The 21512-nt window shown below is 36.8% G+C and overlaps 1 protein-coding gene across 2 annotated transcripts in view; it reads left to right on the top strand.

The window, feature by feature from the left end:
* LOC134856178 (xylosyltransferase 2-like) overlaps positions 1-21512 on the top strand; it is a 90617-nt gene that overhangs the window by 63130 nt on the left and 5975 nt on the right. For both annotated transcript variants that reach the window (XM_063872544.1, XM_063872545.1), the window contains exons 10-13: positions 1763-2048; positions 2406-2620; positions 9549-9716; positions 11845-11970. In XM_063872544.1, the coding sequence (XP_063728614.1) occupies positions 1763-2048; positions 2406-2620; positions 9549-9716; positions 11845-11970 (795 nt within the window). The remainder of the gene's footprint in view (positions 1-1762; positions 2049-2405; positions 2621-9548; positions 9717-11844; positions 11971-21512) is intronic.

Here is a 21512-nt window from a genome sequence, read left to right on the forward strand (position 1 = left end):
CAGCTGATTTTTGGTCGTTTTCCCGCTAGTGTTTGCGAAGCTTCGCCTCTGTGGTAGTCATTTAGGCAGTTTTTGACTCCCAATCGATTGCGATCTTCGTATCCCGTTGTCGGCTAACTTTATTAGTTTTGTTCTCACCACATTGACGCACGTGTCAAAAACATTACTCAAGATTAGTAAACTTTCCAGAAGCAGTAATTTTTTATCGCAACGTTTCAGACTTAATAATATAAATCAAGTTTCAAAAGGCAATGTCATATACCTTAGCAAGCAAATCCACTCATTCAGCTAAGAAGTTTTTGATGTTTTTGGGTATTAGTTGAAATGTCTCATGTAGACTTGTGTGTGCGGTAATGAAAGTTACGAATACCATAGCTCTCAATCTCCCTTTCTCTCATCTCATGTGAGATATTTAGGATTTGGACTATCCCTCACAATCCTTCATTGTCCCCAACATAGTTCTCTAGTCTCTCTTTTTCGTACCGTTTTTTTTCTGATTCCGATATTCTCTGTCGCGCTTTTACCTTTTTGTTTCTTCTTCGATCGCTTCTTCTAATCTTAGTGATGGTGGTCTTAAGGGCGCTGTGGGTAGATTGCAAAGCAAAATGTTCACGTCTGTTTTCTTTCGCGAATATCGCCATCTGTAGTCCCACAATCCATTTTGACCTTTCCATCGGTGGTTGCGTCGTGTGTTTGTGCCAAAAAGTTGGATTATTCTGCGGATTCATCTGATTCGAATCATATGACTGCGCCATGTTGTATTGTATATCTAATGAGTAGCGTATTTTTTACAAGAATTTCGTATCCGTACGGATTCAAGTTCCGTGTCACGACTAACTGCAATCCTCGGTTTAGGTAACAAGATAAGGCGATCAAGGTCACCGTCTTTTGAGTAGCCTTCAAGGCCGAACATAAATGTTATTGCTCATAATTAACTTAGTATAGCATTTATATAAAGTAATACATAACGGATATAAATATATGATCCGGACGGGAAAAATTGCCCCCCTTATAGTCTTTAGTCTCTCAATTATTAATTCATGTTGCTTTTAGAGAATTAAACCGGGACAAGTTTTTTTCACTACACATAGTTACGTCCTATAAGAACTGATAAACGGCAGCCCGTGGGACGAACGATTGGCCTCTTCTGATCCGTCCTATAGAGTAGCATCGAGTTGTCTCTCAAAACAGAAGGAAATGGAATAGAAGCCGAGCTTTGTTTTTTTTTGAAATTTGGATCTTAAATCTACAACTAGCACCTCTCTCCTACTATGCCCTCCTCCCCGACCGTTATTTCCCTGCCCAACAAAAATGATAAAAAAACTTAAGGTTTTTTCATTTTTTTCCAGAAATTGCACAAGAAATTGAAAAAAGTTTGGGGTTTCAAGCTATAATCACTAAACAAGAGCATTATTGCGCACTCACCCAAAAAATATTGTTACCACAAATATTGTCACCACAAATGCTAATTGGTGTTTACTTACATCGTGAGCAGTTAAATTGTCAAAGTTTTCTGAAGTATCGTCCACGAGATAAGATTTTGAATTGATATTGTTGGTTAATATATTGACTTTTATAAGCATTATTTATTAACATTTAGTTTTTCTCCGTGGGTTGCATTTAATATTGATCTAAAATTTACCTTAGCTCACCTTTCTGTAACTTGTTTGTGTGAACTGCAAATTTGTTTTTTTTAAATACTGCGATTGTTCTCGTTCATAAAACGTGCATCGCACTTTGTTTTTTTTCGTGTTGTGTGCAGATGTCTAGACGACCTCGCTTCTTCGCGCGCAAATTCGACTCGACAATTTCACTGTCAGCCATCAATGAGGTGGACACATCTCTGAATGAGCGAATAGGCACCCCCTTGTCCCCATCAGTGGGAGAGGGAGGGAGTTGGAACAGCTACTGGCTCAACTTCTTCCACCACTCATTCGACAGAGTAGAAGTGAAGAAGAGTGTGACCACCCCCCTCAAGTACATCTCAGCCGCCATCATCATGCAACACCTGCCCCCTCACATCATAGCCCCCCATCACTCCCTCCCAGGTAAGTAACATTATTCACACACAGTCAGTCTATACTGACTGTTGTTATATATATTTTGGCGAAGGTAATTAAGTCATGAGTTCATAAGCATATTCTCTTGGTATAATTTGCAATCTGTTCTTTCGTGAATTGCTTTTTATTTTGCGTTAAGTGATTTCTAGCCTATCCGTTTTTCGAAAACGATAGCTTCTCTCAGCAGAAAGCTTGGTCTTAGGAGGCCTTGAGTTCGATTAAATCACAAATCAATTTTAAATTTTTTATTTTTTATGACTAATCATCACGACTAAACAAGACCTAAATTGTGCTTCTATTGTGAATTGTTGTTTGCTTTGTTCTCATAATTGAGAGTGTGTTTAGAAGTGGAGGCGAAACAAATGCGAGCAGACCACTTCTACTCTCATGACAAGTATGTGGGGGATGTGATCACGCTCTCCCTCTCTACCTCCTCGTACAAGCAGCAGGGGGAGGGGGAGGGAAAGGGGAACGTTGTGATGGTGCAGACTCTGGTGACTCGGAAGGAGAGGGAGAAGGAGAACTACTTTGACCCACAGATATTCACTTCCTACGCCCAGGCTAGTACAATGACCCCCAAGTATCAAATGAATACATCACTCTTATAATAGAACAGACAGACAGCTCTTATCGGCTGTTATTACAACACAACTGACTTAAGTGATTGGTTTACGATACACAGACACTAATACACAAGCCCAGCTCCTATTCTAACAATAGCCATTTTTTATAATAAAAGTCGAAATGTTGGGGGCTATTCAGGAAGTATAGATTTTATGCCCACCCATTCTTGGGCTATGGGTTGTTGCCTCTCGCTAGCAACGAACACGGATTGTGGCTGGCCTCAAATCACCGACTTTTGAATGAAACGCTTAGACATAATCAAATTCACCACTGCTCTTCCTTGCATATAGTTTTTAATTCGCCTCCTTTGCTTTTGACATGCATGCATAAGTGGTTCTGCCGTTCTCTGTAGACTAATCAGCACGGTGCATCATGTTGAAATTATGATAGGGGGTTGAAGAATGCTAGTTGTTGCTAGTTTGCTGCTAATTTTTGACAATGTCTGTCGCGGCTGTTTGTTGCTAGTTTTTGACAATGTCTGTCGAAACGGCTGACTTGGGCTTTGTTCACGAAGTTTAGAGCTCTGGTTTTGCATGCTGTTATTTGCTGTCATAGAAGTTTAACACCAGTCTTCCTAATTCATTTGGGAGGTGTAGAATTATAGTCTTGGGAGGTGCGGGTATGTTTAGCTTACGGTAAAGAGAACGTAAAACGAACAAAAAACGAAGTTCTCGCTGAACATTAGCGACATAGACAACACGCAAGGTTAGAAACCTCTATGCGGTTGACCTTGGTACGATAATAATATAATAACGTAATACATAATTCCACACCGTTCGTATTGCGAATACACCAAACTCATTTTCGTTTTTCTCGGTATCCCATTCTTGTATGACATTTATTTCATATTGGGTAAATTCTGAATCATTAACTTGATTAACGCATGTTTTCTTAGAGTTTTTTGCAAAATGTCTACGTTCCCTACAATTGTTATAAATGATGTTTCGTGCAGTGCAATGTTCTCTGTGGTTTGGGTTCAACCAATTCCCGCACTTGTGGCATTTATTTTGCCGTTTGCCTTCAACTTAGTTCACGGGTTCACGTTTTATATACCCTGACTGTTGACTCCCCACGTTGGTCGATCGCCCTGGGGTGAAATTACCTCTTTCAAACTTCGGAAGACCGCCGCTGACCTTTTTATACATAATTTCACCTCTCTCTTACCACTGCAAATTGTAACGAGTCCGATGGGAGCAATGTCTCCATACTCAATTGTTTGTGAATCTTCTTGTTTTGCATGTTGAAAATAAACACTTCTAAAACTATTGATTCCTCCTTGGGACCGAAATCACAACCCCGGGATAAATGACTCAATGCGCAGTAAAACTGCTCCATCCCTTTGTTCTCCCGTTGTTTAAGTCCGAACAAAATAAAGCGACAGTTCGTCAAATTGGGCTCCTCCATAAAAACATCTCTAGCCAACTTCCAGAGCTCGTTGGAAATATTTTCGACAATCTTGATGCGAGGGTGTTTCTGAAAATTTACCGCTGGCTTCGTTTTCCGAGAGATAGGAATAACTTTGATTTAAGACTTTTATCTGCTTCTCCTCTACTTATTCCCTTGAAAAACGCTTCTCCTCCTCTAATCATCGGGTTTCTTCAGTTTGCCATACTTTTAAAACTCTTTCAGTACGTGCCTCTCTATCCGATTTCATTTGAGCGTCTTCCCTTCCCTGTGGTTCTTCCAATGTTGGGTACTCGTTCGCAGACAACGTATTTTCAGCAAGTATGTTTTCAATGTCAATTTCTTCTTTCGCAATTACGGTGAGCTGAAATCGTTGTGCCCAATCATCCTAAGCTACCGGCTGTTCTTGGGTCAGTCCGTTCCAAAACACATCCAGCTCGCGATAGTTTGATTCCGTATGTGACTGCGCCATGTAGAACTATTTTCATTGGAGGTACGTGTATGTTAAGTTTATGGCAAAGAGAACGTAAAAAGAACAACTTCAATTCTCGGTGAACACTAGCTCCAATGGCAACACGCATGGTTAGCAACCTCTATACGGTTGAACTTGCCATTACAATAAATATAAATAACGTAATACATAATACGTAATAATCATATATTTTCTTATATGCTTCACCATAGGAGGAAGCGCGTTTTTTTTTCAAAATGAAAAACAAAATGAGTTTTTTTTTTTTTCAAGAATGTGATCTGTTCACAAGGATTTTATCACAAGGAAAAAGGAGTTATACTTAAAAAGTTATCTTTAACGGTTACCGAGTACTGCGCCTCAAGTATTGTCCTACTTCTATTAAATTTCAACTCTCCTCCAAAATATAAGCCGAAGCATACAATTCTTTGACAATTTACTTGCCCGGGCTTCACTGGGAACGCGGAGAACTCTTGTATTGAATTTTAATTGAAATAATTCAAAATTGTGGGTTAAAAATTACAAGGCTGTTTTCTAAGCAATAAAAAAAGAAGGTAGATTTTTCATCCAAAAACTTGGGCATCAAAGTAGGGAACCTTTTCGGTTTGTGCTTTCCAGGGTTGAAAATGTTTATTCGAAAAGCTTTCACGCTGTAGAGCAAATGTGCCTCACAACGCCTAATAACAAATATGTTTAAAAAAATCTGTGTGCTCTAAAAATTCCAAAGGCTACTAAAATTGGCTGAAAATGATCTTAAGCGAAATTGGAAACATACCTTTCAAAATTCAGTGCTTTAATCTGGGATTACAGCGGAGACTGATTAGGATTTCAGTGCTGAAAAAAAAATTTCACAGAGACATTTATTTTAGAGGCATTAAAAGGAACAGATAACAGTTTTTGAAGACGACCTTGTTGCCGGAGGAGCAGGGGTGGATCTAGGATTTTCTCGAGGGGTGGGCGGATTTTCAAAAAATTTTCGAAATTTTTGTCGACATTTTTTTTTGGTCGACCGAATTGATTTTTCGAGCTCCTCCCTAAGCCTGTTTAGTCCCTATTTTGGCCAAATTTTGTGTGCCGCAGTCAAAATTTTGAAAAAACAGTCCGAATAAGGCATTTTTATGTACTTTTTGGAAAGTTTTGACCAGAAAATCGCGTTTTTTGGCGCGCGCTTCCCCCTTAAATTTAGTATACATTGGTGCCGAAGGCTCCTTTAGAAAAATTTAAGGGTTGGTCGGCCAAAACTGGATTTCTTAAAAATACCAAAGGGGGGACCCTTTGGGTCGGCAGGGGGTCGAACCCCTGAAGGGAGGGGGGCGTCCGCCACACCCAACACCCCCCCCCCCCTAAATCCGCCCCTGCGGAGGAGGGTTTTTCACTGATTCATATATTCTTTTACTTCCAACTATTTAAATATGCGGGAACTTTTAGGGAGCAAGTGAGGAGTTTATACGAATTTGCTAAATTTGCTAGCCTTAGTACCCAAAAATCAACAAGTAGTTCTGCTGGATCTACTCATCATTGCGGCATGAAAGGCTTTGATGTTTTTAGTTATAAATAACTTATTCCTACTCAGCTATGGTCTCGAACGGTTGATCTAAAAACAAGCCTTTTCATTTTAAAAAACCAATCAAGAGGTTCAGGTACTTGAGTATCTTGAAAGGCAACTGAATTTTACAAAGTGTTTGAGAAATTGGTATAAATTGTTACTCAAGGACACAAGGGACATGTTTTAGTTGCTTAAAGCGCCGAACATCAGGTTCTGTGATATGAAGTTCAAACAAATTACCTTCTTGTCGCTCATTTTTTTAGTGGTCGTTAAATCTGGCACAGATCACGCTTATCACGAATGAACTCTGAAGATAATCCTGTAATCCTGTCATCAAGACCGCGAAGACCTCAAAAAGAAGATCCATAAACTGACCCTGGGTGCCGTTCATACTAACATCTGAAATATATATTGTTGCCACTCAAGAAAACATCCCTTGTTTCTGACTGAAGGCAAATTGACTGGAATTAAGTGATGAGCTAGATGAGGCTGTAAATATTGAATTGTACAATGCTATAGATACAATTCATCCACAAGAATCGATCTAAAAAAATCTGAAATTGATTAAGAAGTCAGACTAAGTTAAAATGAAAAAAAAAACTGAAAAACTCAGTGATTTATTTCCAACATGTCTTATAGCATACAGTTTTTTTTACATACAACAATAAACCAATAAACTAAGATTTGCTACAACCCTGCTTTCATATTGATTTCATCTGCTCCTAAGTTTGACAAAAGTTGGTTATGAATAAGTGAATATAACTCGCGGTCCAACCAACGACCACGGAACAACCGATTGAGCAAAGAATCAGAGGTCCTCAAAAACCCTCTTAAGAAAAGACGCAAAACCATAGTAGTTACCATTGTAGACAGAGAAAAACACAGAAAGCCCAGCAAACCAGACGAGATGAAGAAAAAACCCGAATCCTACGGAATGCCCCATTACGATTGAGATACATCATCGACTGAAAAGAAGCAGATGTAAGCAAAAAAAGATGACGAATCTATGTTTGCTGAAGAATTTTCATCAAAACAAATATACAAGTAAAGATCCATCTCTGTTTGGCAGTGTGACGATTTTGAACGTTGAATTGTGCGAAAATTTTGAAAGTTCCACAGTTAATTACTTACAGGTTTTTTACAGAAACTGTATACACAAAATTTTGAACAGTTTGCCGCAAAACATTGCGACTCAAAGTGATAGCGTATTACCTAAAACAAAAGATTGTTGGATGACTTGGCGTATGTTGATAAAATTGCTTAAGACATCAAAGAACACGAGCATCTTCTTGTTGCAGTTGGTTGCGTGTCCCCCTCCTGTTATCGTTCTGTATAACCATTGAAGTTGAAGTTTTACTAAGCGTTCATTGCTGGTTGATTGCTTAGTAATTTTATCCTAAGTTATAAGTCTCACCTTGGATCGTCAAGTTGTCTTGACAAAAGTTAGAGTAGAAACAATAGTTAGAAAAGGTATGAGTTAATTAGCTGGTTAAATACAAAGCACATGATTATTAGATTATATAAACGAATCGAACAGCTTAAAGAACATTACCTATGAGGGAGGTTGAGTTAATCTTATTTTGTTCATCAATATTTTATCTTCTTACTAAGGTCGATGATTGTTTAGTATTCTTGCGTCACCCTTGATTGTGTCCTTTTCTGCACTTCCAGTTGGTCGTCTGTATTGTCCTTGCCGTAGTCCTTTTAGTCCGTATGGTCCAGATTTCCTCGGTTGTGCGTATCTCGATTTATAATTTTATCGAATTTTGAACGCGAATTTTTTCTCTTTTTTATTTGGAAAAACGGCCAGTTTAATGTTATTGTTAAAGTGGAAAAGAAAAAAGTTATTTATTTTGAAAAAGTAGTTGTTAAGAGTTCTGACTTGCTGCTGACTGAGCAAATTGAAACACTGAAGATTTCAGGCCAGTCCTTTTACTCGTAAGCATAAACCGGCGGCTGATTCAATCTTTAATTATTCAGGTTTCACCTGCTCCTTTATTCTCCCATTCGTATAAGGGAATTTTCAACTATTTTTTTTTTGATTTTTTCAAATCAAATATCTTTAAATTGTTAGTCCTCTTTGATTAGAACCGCAGCCTTCAGTTTTATCTGATTAAAAATTCATAATACTCCCTCTGATGCATCATATTGCAGGTGCATCTCTGCTTAGTCAAAGCAAGGAGAATTTCAGTGCAGCCGGCAAGACTGCTAAATATTTATCCATTTTGTTTCAAGTTAAAGTTAAAAGGGACGTTTTAATAATCGCCGCCCCTTTAAAATAGTGAGCACGAAAAAAATTAGAGAAATTGGACAAGTATTTAAAAAGTAGTGGATTTTATAGTCCTAATAAGAGTAAATCAGTCAATATCTGGTTTTGTGAAGAGAGGCTTTAATTTAAATGGCACGCTCCAATCTAGAATTGGGTCGTTAAATAAACAATTAGGACAATGGTCTTTTGTCCGTGTAGTATTGTCAATACTACAAAGTGTTCAAACGAAAGAAGCCTTCAAATAAAAGTATTCAAACGGCAGATGCATTCAAACAAAAGACTAAATCAAACCAACCAACAGCTAAAAACTTGGGTAGATAAAGGCACAGCGCTGACGAGTTTGCTCAAACATTTGTGGTAAGAAGGGCACTGAAACGCATACAACAGTTATTGAAAAAGTCTGTTTTGGGGAAAGAAACGTTTGATCATTCAAAATGTTCTTCTTGGAGCACATGGACCTTATTTTGAACAAGCTTCAGAAATTCGTCTGCACTTAAAAACTCGAGAACGAATCGTGATGCGAGAATGGTCCCAAATGAAATGACCGAAAAGATGTTCCACGCTTATTTTCATCAGAAGCAGAACGATTGCAAAAATTATTCAACCGACCTGATACAACGGATACAAGCAATCTTTCTCTGACGAATATTTTGAAACACTTGGCATGCCATTAAAGAACCTGCCAATTTTCAATCTTATCGACAATAGTTGATTTTTCAGTCTTTTTTGTACACTTTTCCAACCGAAAATTGGCAATGTTTTTTTTTTGTATGGCGAACAGTGCGAAAAGCTACGCACTGATCTGTGTTTTGAAATTGAATATAAATTAGCTTCGGTACAATTCCCAGCTGGAAGCAAGTCGCTTTAATTCTCGCTAGCTTATGTTTCTGTGATTTCACTATCAACAGTTTTGTCAGTAGCGGATATGGAGGAGGGGTGGGGGACGCCCCCCCTCAGGGATTCGACCCCTTGCCGACCCAAAGGGTCCCCCTTTGTACTATTTTGGGATCGCGCGCCAAAAAAACGCTGTTTTTTTTTGGTCAAAATTTCCCAAAAAGTTCCTTAAAACGCCGTTATGTTTTGTGGTTATGTAAGTCAGGTTATCGTCTTTCTAGGAAACTTTATAGCTGCAGTTTTTGGTAGCAACTTTCTAACTTTAATTCTATCGTTGTGTAGGTGACTACTCACTTCGACAGCAAGGAGAATGTGTCTCGCAGTAGTAACAACTGGGTGACCCAATGGGACTCCCTCGTTACCCTGTTTGTGGGCTTCAGGAGGGACTTTGTGAGGAAGATACCCCCCATTGCAGAGCACCAGTACCCTTTCTCAGTTTTCCTCAGTCAGGTTAGTATCATCTAACGAGACCAAGAGAGCTAAAACTAAAAGCTCTAACTGACTGACTGGTTTAATTAATTTCAACAGAGCAATGGATTCCTGCCATCTTCGAACACATTGAGCAGGCCAATTTGAATTTTTAGACAAACCTGAGACATGAATTCTTAGACAATGTTCTTTTCTTCCATTGATACAAAAAAGCTCGCGGATATAGCGATTTTCCGATCCAAATTCTGCATCCAAAATGTTTTTTTTTTTAAATCAAGATTTTTTGCCGATCTTTTTTGTACAGAAGCTGCAGTAGGTTCGTTCACCGGGGAAGAGGAGACAGGTCGTTCCGGCTGTTTATTCTGGTTGCCTAAAATTATCCATACTGCATTTAGCCTTATAGAAAGTGTGTAAAAAGTGTTCACGCTGACAGGTTTTGGTGCAGTTTAGAACATAAAAGATCATTTAAAACATTTGAAATTTGAATTACTTTACTAGCTACATATACAACGCCAAAAGCAATATATTATGCCTGGAGGGAGATCCTGAAGAGTAGTACTGCTCATCGAGTAGGATATCCTGGAGAGTAAAGAGAAGACAGCCAGCATGCATCAACTCAACAAACAAATTAAATTAAGGGCTGAAATTGAAAAACAGTTTGTAGAGGTCCTGATTGTATTTTAGGTAAGTTTGAAAAAACTGTTTATAGAGTCTCAAACAACTAACTTCTGAGATTTCATGTATATTAACAGGTATCAAGTCATTTTGTTTTAAATAGTTAAAAGCCTGCACAAGTCTAACTATAAGCGATCTCTGTTTAGCGGTAGTAGAAAATTTTGCCACTTTAATTAAGCCTTTCGCTTTGCTCCTGGTTTATGGTCCACTTTTTTGGGAGTAAATCTGAGGCAGAAAACCATTTTTTCTGTCCGATCGCAATTCCATAAACAAGTACTTAAACATCTCAAAAAAAGTATAAATCAAAAACAGTAAGCAACTTGTTTTCGTCCATAATTTCTTTAATTGATTCATATCTACGTTTAAAAAAATTGCTCTCAAGATTTTTTTGTAGTTTCATTACCTCGGTAAGGTGAGATTGGGATGTATTGCCGTATATTAAAATTCCATCAGTGATTGTAGGATTTACATATGCTTTGTAGAAGCGAAGCATCTGCTGTTTAAAAAAACATACCTAGCTTTCCAGACAATGCCACAAAATTTAGTTAACTTTTTGCAAACATGTTCAATGTGAAATTTGAAAGTAAGTTTCTTATCAACAAAAATGCCCAAATATTTACACACATTTGTAATTTGAACTGTAGTACCAAAAGCAAAGTAATCTTTTGAAAAATTAATACCAAATTTCATTATTTGAGTTCTACCAGGTTTGACACGAAGTCCATTCGTTTTGAACCATCTATCCACTTTATTTAACGAACTATCAAAGCTATCGCAACAGTTTTTTTCTGCATTGCAGATTGTAGTATCATCAGCAAACAGAACAACCTCAGATCCTTCAGCAATTTTCGGAAGATCATTTATATATATTAAAAACAAAAACGGACCTAAAACTGACCCTTGCGGTACTCCACACGACATAGAGCGACTAGAAGATATTTTATTATCAGTTTGAACAAATTGAAACCGGTTTGTAAAGTAGTTTTTCAGAAGACAAAAAATCCGGCCTATAAAGCCGTATTTTTCCAATTTTGCCAAAAGAAGATCATGATTTATGGTATCAAATGCTTTTTTGAGATCAACAAGGCATGATTGACCAAACAATTTTTTGTCCCATCCCTCTCTAATAATTTCGGTGAATTCGATTAATGCGTCCACGCATGACTTTTTTTTGAAATCCAAATTGTTTTTCATAAAGAATCTTCTGCTTGTTAGCAAAGTTATACATTCTATTGAATATTATCCTTTCGAAAATTTTGCTGAGTGAACTGAGTAAACTAATAGGTCTATAATTTTCCAAAGATTCTTTTACTCCTCCCTTAAAAAGGGGAATAACATGTTTTCCTAAATCAATTTTCCAGCAAAATAATGAGGTTAGAGAACCGTACAAGACGTTAAACATTACTGCCTATTTTTGCAATTGCTCGCGCAATCTAATTCTGTTTAATGATAGTTTTTTCTCTTTCTTTTATAGGTCGGGGGAGATGACCCACCCACCTTCGAGGGAGAGCACAAGACACAGCACCTGAGTGTAATGTTCAAACAACAGTTTCAGATCAAGTTCACATCCAATTGCACTCGACACGAGTGGCTCTTCGAGGTAAATTCAAAACAAGCCGTTATTTTATGTAGAGTATGTAGATTTTTTGATTTTTAACATAAAAGCGAGCTGGCGAGGGTAGTTGTTTTGGCATTTACGCTTTACCTTTTTTAAGAGGCAAAGTGTTGGTTTGCGAAATCAGTATGTGCAATCATTAAGTTGAAGGAGGGCTGTTTGGATCAGTCTTTGTCTAGCCTGATGGCATTTTGGGATCAAATATCATGTTTTGATTGTTGCTATTTTGTTCATGGGCTTGAAAATAAAATTATCATCAGTTTAAGAGTTTAAGGAAAGATGGGTATATCGACTGCTGGAATTTAATGAATGTCCGTGTTTGAGAGTGATATGTTCCTTTGCACAAGCGTTTTACTGAGGTTGAATTGAAAGAAAGAACATGGAGTAAAGCGTAAATGATGACTTTTGTAGAGAATTCTTCTAATATGCGCATCTGTTACTCGTTTTTTTTTTGTTGTGGAGGTTGCTATGATGTTTTCGGTTGCACGTTGAACATGTTTGCTTTGAGGGACAATCTTGCAACACAAGTATTCGTCAGCGAATGATGTAATGATTTTTTGATAGTTTTGTTTCTTTTGTCTAGTCTTTGTGTTTGTCACAGTGGGAAGAATGTTGGTATCAGTTGTTGAATGCGTAAAGTCAGCAGTTTTTTTGTTGGTATCTTTTGTTTTTGGCTGGTGCTAGCGCACTATTTCAATTTGACTGTGGTTGCTTGAAGTGGTTGATTTTAGATGGTTGCCTAGATGGTCGAGTTAATGTCTTTCTGAAGTATAGATGTCTGAAAACTTTCAACAGGGGCGCTGACAAAAAGAAGGACTGCTAGTATATGTCTTGATGATGCGATCAATCGATGGCGATTGAAAAATCTGTAGTCGGCTGATGAAGTTGCTCACAAGGATCTTGAGTCTTCCAAAGCTTCTTTTAAAATCATGTGGAGCTTTCATGTACAGTGCTGATTTAAATTAACCGGAAAAAACGAGCTAAACTTGAAATTTACAACACCTTTTTCTCAAATTGAGTTGAGTTTAAGTGAAAACTTAAGAAGACAAAACTTGCTTAATTTTTAGCAGAATTAGTATGATGTAATTTGTTTTGCGAAATTCGATCCCAAAATTTTACCCCAAAAATGGGGCTTTTTGCCTTTCTTAGTTAATCAAAAATCACGCCAAAAATACGGAGTCGAGCACAGAAACAGTTATATCAAAGTGAGCTCAACAAACTTTAAGAAGGTATATTCTCCAAAAAAAGTTTGCAAACCGTTTAAAAATTGGTTTTAAATAAAAGTTAGGTATTTTATATAGTAAAAACGACCTTTTTTGTCTATTAAACAAAAATAAATTAATTTATACAATGTTTTGGAGAATATACATTTCTCAAAGTTTGTTGGGCTACGTAAGGGGCTCAATTTGATATAATTGCCTTTGTGATCAACCGGGCATTTTTGGCGTGATATTTGATTAACTAAGAAAAGCCAAAAAGGCCCATTTTTGCATTTTTGGGGTAAATTTTTGGGACCGAATTTCGCAAAACAAATTACACCATATTAATTCTGCTAAAAATTTAAGCAAGTTTTGTCTTCATAAGTTTTCACCTACACTCAACCCAAGTTGAGAAAAAGGCGTTTTAAATTTCAAGTTTAACGCGTTTTGTCCGGTTCATTTAAATCAGCACTGTACATTGAACAGTTACATAAAAATTGGCTACTGACTGGTTTTCTTTTCCTTTTGGTAAAAGTTGGAGATTATTCAATTGCACTGATGGTTCAATTGCACGAAGCCTCTTTTGAGTTCATGTGGGGCTTTCATGTACATTGAACTGTTACATGAAAATCGTCTACTGACTGGTTTTCTTTTACTTTTGGTAAAAGTTGGAGATGATTCAATTGCACTGATGGTTCAATTGCACGAAGCTTCTTTTGAGTTCATGTGGGGCTTTCATGTACATTGAACTGTTACATGAAAATCGGCTACTGACTGGTTTTCTTTTCCTTTTGGTAAAGATTGGAGAAGTTTCAATTGCAGTGATGGTTCAATTGCACGAAGCTTCTTTTAAGTTCAGGTGGGGCTTTCATGTACATTGAACTGTTACATGAAAATCGGCTACTGACTGGTTTTTTTCCTTTTGGTAAAAATTGGAGATGATTCAATTGCACTGATGGTTCAATTGCACGAAGCTTCTCTTAAGTTCATGTGGGGCTTTCATGTACATTGAACTAATACATGAAAATCGTCTACTGACTGGTTTTCTTTTCCTTTTGGTAAAGATTGGAGAAGATTCAATTGCACTGATGGTTCAATTGCACGAAGCTTCTTTTAAGTTCAGTTGGGGCTTTCATGTACATTGAACTGTTACATGAAAATCGGCTACTGACTGGTTTTTTTTCCTTTTGGTAAAAATTGGAGATGATTCAATTGCACTGATGGTTCAATTGCACGAAGCTTCTCTTAAGTTCATGTGGGGCTTTCATGTACATTGAACTGTTACATGAAAATCGTCTACTGCCTGGTTTTCTTTTCCTTTTGGTAAAGATTGGAGAAGATTCAATTGCACTGATGGTTCAATTGCACGAAGCTTCTTTTGAGTTCATGTGGGGCTCTCATGTACATTGAACTGTTACATGAAAATCGTCTACTGACTGGTTTTCTTTTCCTTTTGGTAAAGATTGGAGAAGATTCAATTGCACTGATGGTTCAATTGCACGAAGCTTCTTTTGAGTTCATGTGGGGCTTTCATGTACATTGAACTGTTACATGAAAATCGTCTACTGACTGGTTTTCTTTTCCTTTTGGTAAAGATTGGAGAAGATTCAATTGCACTGAAGGTTCAATTGCACGAAGCTTCTTTTGAGTTCATGTGGGGCTTTCATGTACATTGAACTGTTACATGAAAATCGGCTACTGACTGGTTTTCTTTTCCTTTTGGTAAAAATTGGAGATGATTCAATTGCACTGATGGTTCAATTGCACGAAGCTTCTTTTGAGTTCATGTGGGGCTTTCATGTACATTGAACTGTTACATGAAAATCGGCTACTGACTGGTTTGCTTTTCCTTTTGGTAAAAATTGGAGATGATTCAATTGCACTGATGGTTCAATTGCACGAAGCTTCTTTTAAGTTCATGTGGGGCTTTCGTGTACATTGAAAATCGGCTACTGACTGGTTTTATTTCCCTTTTGGTAAAGTTTGCAGGTGATTCAATTGCTCTGGTTGATTTTGCACTGAGTAATGAAACATTCGATGTTTTGTGCTATTTTGATTTAGTCACCACCAACATTTCTAAATCTAAAATATGGAAATCTCTACTGATTGAAGCTGGTGCAGATGATGCTGCCACTGCCTTTCTTGATTTTTTGAAAGAGTACATATTTTCAGTTGCATATGGTGTTATCAAGCTCTTTGATGTTTCAAAGCCGTTCCTTGAGTCGGTTGGTGGCGTCTGATTAGTTGTTCCGTCGATGGGCTGGTGTTGTTATGTCATGCAGATGGATGTATTTAATGCAGAAGTTGCTGCTGTCATACAAGCTGGTATGGTGCACGAAATATTGCAGCAGATTTGGACGCGCGGCTTACGGATTTGATTGTCTGCTCAGCCAGGCTATTGTTGCTCCGTTGTTGTTCAGTTGATCTTCAACTCCGCTGTAAGTGCCCTTGATTTTACTGCTAATTGTATTGTTCAATAGATTATCAGCAATATTTTGACCAGTTGTTTGTTGTGCGTCTGTTTTTTTTTCGATGATGCTGATGTCCGCATTTTCATCTTTTGTTGCTTTTTGCATTCACGAGTTGCTTTTTTCAGACGTTTCAAACCGGAATTGCGCTGAAAATGAATTTTTTTATAGTTAGTTTCGGCTGGTAATGTTGATGGTTAAGTTTTCCTGTTGCTGTTGTGTGCTAAAGGTCAAACCCAGAGAGTGAGAAGAGAGCTGAACAAAATAAGTTATAATGTAAATCAGAGATGTCACATACAAATAATATAAATCGTCGAGAAAAATATAATTACAGGCTTCTCTGATGCCATAGATGAATAATTAAAAAAAATGCGAGGATCAAGATTGCACTATCATATTAGAGCAGCAGTAAGTTTTGCAGTGAAGATAAATTTTGAGTTGAAATTAAGAGAAATCAAACGGTTTTAATGGAATTGCTCCCAAAAAACGCCATAGTAACGATTTTTATGAAATTTTTTGTTTAATTGTGTAACTAAACATTGTTTTCATTTTTTTCGTTAGTTATTTTGTTCAGTTTTCATAGTTGAATCAAGTCGTTTTCAAAATGTTTTGTTTCTGTTATTGGATGTCGGAGTTGCATGTCGGAAGTCAATTGTTCGAACTTGTCCTGAACTGGTTGATTTGAGGAAGCTGTTGTAAAATCGGGTTTTCATCGGTTTTAAAGGTTTGCATATCATTAAGGCTTGTTTCTTTCTGCTTTTTATCTGACTAGTGATTTATTTAGTTCTACCTTAGCTTTGGATACTGAAGGTTGTGCCGGCTCGACGATTTATGTTATTTGTATCGGATTCTGGAGGTTGTGGGTATTAGGTTTTGCCAGAGAGACACATTTTCCTTGGTAATATCTTTTTTTTTGCAGTATCATTGCTTTTTCGCTTCTTAGAATAAAACTTGCCGTTTGTTGCTGGTGTTTGTAAAATGCGACTTCGTCTCTGAACAAATTTTTTGAATATTTTTTTTGGATTAAATGTTGTTCGATCTAGATGAATTGGTCTCTCATTTGGTTTCGATGCTCCAGTAGAATTGTTTGCTTTAGTCGTCTTTCGACGCTGAAAGTAAAATGCTATATAAATAACAAGGTTAAAAAACAATGCCTGCAAAAGTTATATTTTTATGAATTTATGTAATTTTTTTACACATTGATACACTTTTTGTGTTTTTTTTTTAAAAAACGAACCCCCATGCAGTAGCTTGTTCTCAAAATGCATTTCTTAATGATGTGTCCCGTTTTTCAAAAAAAAACTGTCAAATCAAAATGTGAGTCTGAAAATATTATAAAGAGGACCGAATGCTTTTTGACAAATTGAAGTATTTGAAAACCCCACTTCGACTTGTTCACTGGTTACTGCCGCTCGAACTCAGTTAGGTACCCAACGTCAAAATGGCCTCCATCCGTTTCTATAGGTGCCAGGGAGTCTTTAGAGACGAGATACAGTTAGTAGGAGAAGTAACCGCTAAGTTAACAAGTTCAAGTTTCACATTTGAATCGAACAAGGGTGCTACGACTAGCAGTTTCTGAAGTTTATACAAACAAATTCAGTATATGTTTATACAATTTTCAGCCAATTGTATCAAAGTCTTATACGTAAATTGGCTTTATTAAGGTGTATATCGCCAGAAAATTTGTCCTACGTACCACTTAAATGGTCCAGTTTATTGAGCGACGTTTTTTGTTGCCTTTGTTCTTCAGAAATTGTATTTAGCTTATGTTAATTCCACTCTCATGCTTTTATTAGTTGGTTTATTCGAATTTCTTTGAGTTTAGGGCAGCATCCTGCAATCCAAATGAATTCATTCGTTGTTCTTTCCGAGTTGCTAAAATTAGTTATAATTATATTTGGTTACTAAGCCGTTTTTTACTACGAGAAATTAATTCTTCTTCTTCTTCTTCTTCTTCTTCTTCTTTGTATTAGTAAAAGTTAAGCAAAATCAAAATAATTACGACTACGAGTAGTTTAAGAATTAGTTGTCGTATTTCTTGCGAGGCAAAATTTACATGTTATTAGGAATTGTTTTTTCTTGCGTTAATAATTTTTCTAACGAATCTGTAATCTAACGACTTTGGCTGTGCTTTATATGAAGCCTCAGTAATTTTCGAGCACTGTTACCTTGTTGAGTTATAGTTTGAGTGCCTTGAGAGCCTAAAATTTGGAGTCTGAATCCCAGCCACGCCATGTTTGATTGATGTGGAACTTAAGTTTCTTTAGAAAATTTTCTTACGAAAACTTCAGAAGACTTCGGCAGACCTTCCAATGCATAGACCGTCTTGAAGTCCGAGGAAGAGTTCACTGCCGGGGCCCGGGCGGTAAAGTCTCAGTAACTCTCAGTGAACTCTCAGTAAATTGAAGTGGTATTTCTTGTTTTAAATGCGCCAATTCTTGAAGGATTTTGTATGAGGTGAAGATTTGATTAAAGTGTTCAACCTGGTCAGCTCGATAGTCTGAGGAATATTAAATGACCAAGTGCTTTGTGGGTACAATGTGATAGGGGGGGGGGGGTATCAACCAAAAGGGTCAGAGAGGTCCCACATGGCGCTAATTTTATGAAAAATAGTTTAGTAATTAGTTGAGTAAATAAATGGGCGCCCCTTGATTACTTCAAATTTTTCTGAAACTTAATTCCAACTTAAAACTCATTCGATGCTAACCTGATTGACATGACTGATTCAGTTTTTTAAAAGATTTTGAGCTTATCTGTGTTTCGTGAGGCCCCTCTGTCTCCTTTGTACCACTTAGTGTTAACAGGGTTTATCAAACATGAATTGCCAAGGGAACAGTCAATGCTCGAAAACATGATGAAAATAGAATGAGTTTTTGTTGCCATTTTTGCAATTCAGTTGCAGTTCAAAGTTCATTCACATTTCATTGCAAACTGTAGTGTAATACTACCATGCAACGTTTTCTTTTCCAATGGAAGTCGCAATTATAGGTTCAAATTTGGTGGCACCTTTTTTCACTAAATGGTGGAAAGAATCAGTGTGATGGAAAGACCATGTGTGCCGCATATTCTGCTAGTCTCTGAGGAATATTAAATGACCAAGTGCTTTGTGGGTACTTGGCCATTTAATAGTGGAGATTCTAATAGTGGAGAATCTCTAACTGCATGTGGAGATTCTAACTGCATTCTAATAGTGGAGATTTTTTAGCAATATTTTGGATTTTTTGCTTCTAAAATTACCCTGCTTCATCTGAGGTTTAACTTTTAATCAAAATGGAGATCTTCACTGCTTAGTATGGTACGCGCTTGTTTTTGTAGACAGAGACTTACAGCCTCCGAAAACATCCGAACTTTGAAATTTCACCATTTCTTCAGTTTTTCTTACCGGAAAAATAGTGGAGATCAACATCTCAATCATAATAACCGATACTGAGAAACCTCCCTGCTGAAACGACTACACCCTAATTTCTGCTGAAAAAGTTATAGTCATAGAAATTGTCTAACTTTGCTTGTTGGCTTTGGACTTTAATCTAAAACTACCCTAACAAATCTGTCACAAAGGGTGTACCACTCTTTAACCGTACGTTATTTAATCCCTAATTTTTGCAATTTAAGCTTTGATGTTTACCGACGCCATGGGTCCGAATTCCTTTCAAGTAGGTACCTATTTGATTCTAACAATTGGTATTAAAAAGGGGTTAAATTGTAGTGGGGTGATCTAGTTCTGGGGTTATATTAGTGGTTTTCAGAAAAGGGTTGAAAAACGCGGGGTGATACGCTTGGAACCGTCACAAAGAGTTCAGTTGAAAGAAAATGTAGCAGTAGTTTTTTCAGCATAAGCATTTACGAACTATTTTTTGGAGAAAATCAGGTTTAAAAATCTAGACTACTTTCGAAACTTCGACAGTGTTTTGGACACTTTTATGCTTTCTCGAAAACTACATACAAATCTCATGAAAATGGTTCAAACTCATGAACTGGGTTTATCTTTTTCTCTGCATAGCGCCTATGCCCTTACTTGTTTAGAAAAGCGACGTTGGACTTAAAGTGTAAATTTTCTGAGAAGAAAAACTTTTTCTTGGGTCAAAGTGTAAAGGTTTCCTCTGCATAAACTTTTTCTCCCATATGTTGAAAGCAATCATCTATTGACTTAAGAAATTTCCAGTTTTGGACCAGTTTTTGATCCAATTTTTGGACTTCCTTAAAAACTTGTGGCTACACGAAAAGTTAAGTTTTCAAAAATTGACCGTTTTTTGGAAACGTTTGAGAAAAGCTATTGATAAATACTCAGCCAACTATAATATTACGGTATCATCTGAAAGAATAAGGGCCAGGAGTTTTCCCTGCATTGCGGCTACGCTCTAAATTTGTAGAAAAGCAAGATTGGACTTTAAAAAAACTTTCTTTTGGAAAATGGAAAAATGTTTTAAGTTTTGCTTAGGTTTAGGCTTTAGGAAAAAAAAAGGACTGAAAATGAGGCTTTAATCGATAGAACAAGATCTGATAGTATGTGAATGTTTACGTGTGTTGTTTATTCCAACGTTTTCCATTTTTTCAGTCATAAAAAAAGACTACAGACGAACTACTGACAACCAAAAAAGTCAACATTTTATCAAATATTCGTTGCGATCCATTATTTTTTGACAGCCTCAATGAGTGAAAAGATATTGAGTACAAGTGTCAAAAATGTGTAAATTAAAAGCTCAGATATTGTTTGTGGGAAAAACTCAAAAATGCTAAATATTGAACCGCAGTTTTTTCTAACCTTTTTTTTCATAATAAATGTAAATCCCAGTTGACGGGAGTTGAAATCTTTTACAGGAAGGCACTTTTACTGCTGCTAGTGCTAATAAAATTCCTAAAATATTGAATGATTATGTTCAGCTTGAGTGAACATCTAACCAAGCATTAATGACATGCTAACACACAGACATGCCCAATTTTATGTTTAGAGATAATATAAGATTTGAGAACAAATAATTACAGAAGCAAAGCTTATGTGATAGTATGGTTTATTTTTTTTTCATGAAAAGTCGCAAATATTAGTGCTCATTTAGAAAGTGTTTTTTTTATTGCAGTACGTGCATAAATACGATCAACAAGACTGCTCGTATCAGGGCGAAGCCCTGAATGTTCTGACCGCCTTTTAATGTTTATGGAGCAGTGATAACATTAAAAAATTAAATGAATTAAAACAAAATGAAATTTTTTTTTCTAAAATTTGAATTTTTTAATGAAAATGATCCCCCCACACGCCATCTTAAGTACAGAAAGATAGGTTTCGCTCCTTGTAACAAATCAATTATGGCAAATAAGCTTCTTTCAACCAATTTGGCACGATTTCTGAGACGGATTAAATCTCCGCTTACGCGTTAATAGCGCGAAATATACATCGCGCGTTAATTGTCCGAAATTGGCCAAAATGGCAATCGTTAAACCCCCATAACTTTACGAAAAATGATCACAGGTGAAATATCTTTTCAATTTTAAGCTCAGGGCAACAATAACTTTCGAATGATATTCCGTCAAAAATGGCTAGTTAAAAAGTCGAAATTTGTCTGAAGAAAGAACCCACCCCGAGCACAAATATTCCGTTACTTTTGTATCGAAAGTCGGAATAATAGTCAGCTATTAAGTTGAGCCGATGCTAAGGATATTAGGATATTAACACAGACTATTATATTACAAACAGCCACAACAAAATTTGAGGGTCGGATGTTCCAATGAAATTTTTTGTATATAGGCTAAAATGCGTCCGCTCTATAAATTGAGGCATGTTAGCTGGTATTTTTTTTGCAAATTGACCGTTACTGCTAATGCGTCAGAATTGGCTTGCGTCACTTAGCAATTATGTAGACTCATA

This window comes from Symsagittifera roscoffensis, unplaced genomic scaffold (assembly GCF_963678635.1).
Source record: "Symsagittifera roscoffensis unplaced genomic scaffold, txSymRosc1.1 SCAFFOLD_25, whole genome shotgun sequence".
NCBI lineage: Eukaryota > Metazoa > Xenacoelomorpha > Acoela > Convolutidae > Symsagittifera > Symsagittifera roscoffensis.